This window comes from Phalangium opilio, unplaced genomic scaffold, assembly GCF_054372755.1.
Source record: "Phalangium opilio isolate 3A_F unplaced genomic scaffold, DU_Popi_V2 ptg000246l_1, whole genome shotgun sequence".
Classification (NCBI taxonomy): domain Eukaryota; kingdom Metazoa; phylum Arthropoda; class Arachnida; order Opiliones; family Phalangiidae; genus Phalangium; species Phalangium opilio.
Window position 1 is genome coordinate 6,063,312 of NW_028324225.1, and position 5,733 is coordinate 6,069,044.

At 40.5% G+C, this 5,733-nt stretch overlaps 1 protein-coding gene across 1 annotated transcript; it reads left to right on the plus strand.

The window, feature by feature from the left end:
* The first annotated feature begins 1,188 nt into the window (after positions 1–1,188).
* Positions 1,189–2,410, plus strand: LOC149612286 (uncharacterized). The gene is made up of 2 exons (XM_089858511.1): positions 1,189–2,084; positions 2,143–2,410. Exons 1-2 carry the CDS (start codon positions 1,828–1,830, stop codon positions 2,351–2,353), a joined length of 468 nt encoding a protein of 155 aa, XP_089714637.1. The 5' UTR covers positions 1,189–1,827; the 3' UTR covers positions 2,354–2,410.
* The last annotated feature ends 3,323 nt before the right edge of the window (positions 2,411–5,733 follow it).

The window sequence follows — 5,733 nt, forward strand, 5'->3', positions numbered from 1 at the left end:
GGTTTTAGAAAACTCACATCTTCACGGTAGACACGCCACGCTCATTTTTCGACACTCGACTAGAGAATTACACTCCGTCTTCTCCCTATGGAACGACCGACAAAATAATCCTTTCTGGTGCCCCGAAGAGAGTCACGTCCACTTCATTGTCCTTCTTAAATATGGACACTCCAGTAAAATTCGCTCAATTACATTCTACTCACCACCTGATTCATTAATTTCCATTCTCGGTTCAATTAGGTGGTGATACTAATTGTGTTCACTTTGGTCCTTCTGTCACTTTTGCTCGTCGTTCATTCCATCGTAACCAACAAATACAAATCGGTGCCCATCAAGAAAGTTGTCAAGAAAATGGCCCGAGAAAAACTGGAAAATGTTTGGGAGAACACGTCGCTTTCGTGCGGCGAATGTAAGCGATTAAGCGCACCACAAACAGCTGATAACAATTCACCCTCGCACGAGCCAGTTTCGCATGAGGGTTTCAATTACCAAAGATTGTCTTCTAAGCAAAAGATTTCTGGCGCTTTAAAGGGATACTTTCATTTAATTTCATTGCAATAAATCCCTATAAGGTTAATTTATTTCGATAGATAGACAAATAAGGATTCTGAAAATATATATGTTTTTATATTTTAGTTTAATTAATGATTTTTAAATTACGATTGAAAGATCCAAAATGCTATTGTTTTGCGATCATGAGGACACCTGGTGATACAGAGTCGAACCACCGAAAAACGTTACTAGTTCGTCTCTACCAATAGTCTCTACCATAAGTCTCTTAGGCTCCGTAGTATTTTTCCTACTGGTAGGGGGATTCATTCTGTGAGCGCAGTATGATACAGATTGACGGGAGTTCCGTCACTACGCGGGGTAAAGCAGCTGACTTTCGGCACGGCATCGGCCGCTTCGGCGATCCCAAACGTTCGCCGAGGCTTAGTGAGTTTAAACCAATTATTATCATTGCACCGTTTCCGTTAGAACTAAACACTGCTTATTTCTTAACGTGGTTTTAATTTTACTCTCTCGGTTTAAATACTTGGCATTTTATTTTAATAATAAATCACAAATATTCTAAAACTCGTCCATCGTAGTTTATTTTACACGTTAACTCCATAGAAGCGTAAAACTCAAGGCGCCAAACATTACAACTGCTCATGCGCGGCCATAAGTTTTTTTTAAAGGCTAATTCTCGTTCCTACTACTTTTTACTCCTAAAACGACAGTTTTCATTCCAACTACTAGCAACCAATCAGAGGCTGAACTTTACCTACGTAGGTAATGGGTTGAAAATGGCGACCGATTTTAAATCTGGCGTTCAAAATTTAAATTTTTATTCACGTTTATTTTAAATAATAAATTTTTCTCGCGATTTCTACTGACCCCCATGTTTTTAGGGGTGGTTAATTTATAGAAAACCAATGTTAGTTTGACCAACTCAGATAAATCCGATTCTATCCCTTTAATCAGACATAAAGACTGTATAATTTTGTTCCCCCACAGCGATTCCCTCCATTTTGCCCCACATTACTTGTCATCTGCTGGCTTCGTCGTCGCTGATCGGAGTGACTTTCATTCTGTTCTACTTGGGTTGTTTCTTGCGGACGGAGTTCACGACGGAAAGCCACAATCGCATCGACACGCTCGCGGACTTGGTCAAATCGGGAATTCCAACAGGAATGATGCCGAATACATACAAACGCCTCCAATTTTTGGTGAATATCCTTCTGTATATTAAATTTCTCAATTCTTCTGTTGCATTGTTCCGTATCTACAGGCAGCCCAGGATCCTTCTGTTAAGGAATGGCTAATCGAACTAGATCAGGATAAATGTTTGGCGATTTTCGAGATATCTCCGGAAATGCTTTCATTCCCATTGTTTCCGGGCAGAAAGCTGCAATCATGAAGGGCGAGCATTTCAATACTTTCTTCGAACTCATTATGAGATACGAAAAAGATTTGTTATACGCGATGAAAGCGGGACTTCATTTTTCGGAAGAAGACGTCGAGTTCGACTACCTACACACCATGTTCAACACCTCTTGGGTGAGAAGCAGCCCCCAACTGCACGAATCCCTCCAACTGAGGTTGGTAACGAATTTTATCCTAAATTATGAAGGGGTTTTGAGAAATGTTCTATCGCAGTATGGCTCCCATTTTCGAAACGAAAGTTTTCAAATACCTGGATTTTGAGTTCGATTACACGATTAAACAGCTCAAGTGGGAGAAACCGCCGGAAAGCGTGACTGACTGGGACCTGAGCAGCGTCTGCGTTCCTTTCTACTTTCTTCTCATGTTGTTGTCGGGAACAGTAGCCGTCGTCATAACCGAAATTATCTTCTATTATTTAACATGAACTCGAAAAATGTAATACGTCACCACACCAAATCTAACACAAACTTTGAATTTACTTTGAAATGTAATGGGTGTTTCTGATAAGTCTGCCATAAATCAAGGGGCGTGTTCTTTGGGTCAAACTGAGTGGAAAGTGTCAAAGAACATGGGGTGTACAAGAATTTGCAACGAAGATATGGCCCCCAAAACATTGGCCCCTAAAACAAGAAAATATTCGAAAATATAGACTAAAACAAATTCAGCCTTATCAACTTGTTTAGAAATATGAGACAATTTCAATAGTTTCCCTCTAACATCGTTATTGAACTTTCACCTGGCAGAAGTGTATTAAATGAGTAGAAGTATGCCTACTCTAGTAAAGTAAATTCAAAGTATCATGGTACCTTTCGGTTGGTATTACTTTTATTCTTAACAAGTTAACATGGACGTTACAGGTATTGTTCAAAATGTCCACCAACGGCGTTAAGACAAACATGAACCCGTCTTTCGAAAGATTCTTGGACATGTTGGAAGATTCCTGACATGTTCCTGATTGTTTGACAACCTTCAATAATTCGTCTTCGCAAGTCTTCCTCATCACGGACTTCATTCTTGTACACGATGTCTTTGAGATGACCCCAAAGATAGAAATCGCACGGATTTAAATCCGGAGATCTGGCTGGCCACGCAACTGGTCCTCCACGCCCAATACACCTCAAATTAAACGTAGAATTAAGATGTTCTCTAACTGCACGGCTGAAATGTGGGGGTGCCCCGTCGTGCATAAACCACATGTCACGAAGTAATGCTAACGGAATGTCCTCGAGTAGTTCAGGTAAAGTGTCTCTTAAGAACGTGAGATATGCTTCACCATTTAGTCTGGGTGGAAGAAAATGCGGACCTAGTAAATGATTACCGACAATGCCGCACCATACGTTTAAAGAAAATTGCTGTTGGTGACTTCTAACACTAGTTGCGTGTGGGTTTAATTGGCGCCATTCGTGGTGGTTGTGATAGTTCAGAATTCCATCCCGGGAAAAATGTGCCTCGTCGGTTACTAAAAGGACCCGTGGAAATTGATTGTCCTCTACTCTGGCCAAAAACCACTCGCAAAAGTCGATGCGTCTTGGATAATCTGCCGGGTTAAGAGCTTGCACCTTTTGAATATGATACGGGTGAAACTGATGTCCGCGGAGAATTCGCCAGACCAAAACGTGATTAACATGTAATTGTCGTCCAACTTGTCTGGTACTTGTCGAGGGGTCCTCATCGAACATGGCAAGGACGTCTTCCTCGATTTCCTCCATGTCTTCTGGAATGTCTCGCTCTCGAACGTTGTTGGGTTGTACTTGTCCGATGTCCCTCAAGCGCCTGTCAACAGCCTCGAACGTACGACGATTTGGTATGCGTCGTTGCGGAAATTGTTCCTGGTATCGCCGCTGTGCTTCCACTGAATTGCCCTGCGCCAGTCCATACATGAGATGCATGTCTGCATATTCTGCATTGGTAAACGCCATACTGTACTACCACACGTTCGTTCGAAGTGATACTGTGACGTTATCAACAACATCGCATTACTTTATAGCAAACCACCGTTTAGTTTTTACGTTTGCGTCATGACTGTCAGCATTGTTTTATATTCACGGACTTCATTCTTGTACACGATGTCAAAAAAATCTTTGAGATGACCCCAAAGACTTTTTAGCAAACCACCGTTTATTGTTTACGTTTGTGAATAAAAAACAATGCTGACAGTCATGTTCGATGAGGACCCCTCGACAAGTACCAGACAAGTTGGACGACAATTACATGTTAATCACGTTTTGGTCTGGCGAATTCTCCGCGGACATCAGTTTCACCCGTATCATATTCAAAAGGTGCACGCTCTTAACCCGGCAGATTATCCAAGACGCATCGACTTTTGCGAGTGGTTTTTGGCCAGAGTAGAGGACAATCAATTTCCACGGGTCCTTTTAGTAACCGACGAGGCACATTTTTCCCGGGATGGAATTCTGAACTATCACAACCACCACGAATGGCGCCAATTAAACCCACACGCAACTAGTGTTAGAAGTCACCAACAGCAATTTTCTTTAAACGTATGGTGCGGCATTGTCGGTAATCATTTACTAGGTCCGCATTTTCTTCCACCCAGACTAAATGGTGAAGCATATCTCACGTTCTTAAGAGACACTTTACCTGAACTACTCGAGGACATACCGTTAGCATTACTTTGTGACATGTGGTTTATGCACGACGGGGCACCCCCACATTTCAGCCGTGCAGTTAGAGAACATCTTAATGCTACGTTTAATTTGAGGTGGATTGGGCGTGGAGGACCAGTTGCGTGGCCAGCCAGATCTCCGGATTTAAATCCGTGCGATTTCTATCTTTGGGGTCATCTCAAAGACATCGTGTACAAGAATGAAGTCCGTGATGAGGAAGACTTGCGAAGACGAATTATTGAAGGTTGTCAAACAATCAGGAACATGCCAGGAATCTTCCAACATGTCCAAGAATCTTTCGAAAGACGGGCTCATGTTTGTCTTAACGCCGTTGGTGGACATTTTGAACAATACCTGTAACGTCCATGTTAACTTGTTAAGAATAAAAGTAATACCAACCGAAAGGTACCATGATACTTTGAATTTACTTTACTAGAGTAGGCATACTTCTACTCATTTAATACACTTCTGCCAGGTGAAAGTTCAATAACGATGTTAGAGGGAAACTATTGAAATTGTCTCATATTTCTAAACAAGTTGATAAGGCTGAATTTGTTTTAGTCTACATTTTCGAATATTTTCTTGTTTTAGGGGCCAATGTTTGGGGGGCCATATCTTCGTTGCAAATTCTTGTACACCTCATGTTCTTTGACACTTTCCATTCAGTTTGACCCAAAGAACACGCCCTTTGATTTATGGCAGACTTATCAGAAACACCCTGTATAGTTCACCAACGAAATCACTGCGTGTTGCGATTTACTCTTGAACTTATTGAGGGTAATTATGACCTTGGGACACGAATGCGATTACATATTTACTCACTCTCGTGTGAATTTAAATGAAATTAATTAAACTTGGAAAATACATTGATCTATATGGTTTTCGTTTCATCAAGAAACTATAGCCAATAGAATAGTTTGTCGTCATTTTTATGACAATTTTAACTATTGTTGAATAAGTACAGTTGTGGTTTCCATTTGAAAGTTGAAAAGAATTACGAAAATTAAAATTTTATGTCTTGTGAATAAGCGATAAAATATATCTTTTTTTACAAATCTAAAACGTTATTACCGATTTAAAAAATATAAATAGATACTTAATTACGATTAAACACATTCGCACGAGTAAAGTTAGTTAAAAATATTGTATTTTCAAAGATTAAAAGGGCTTTAAAGCA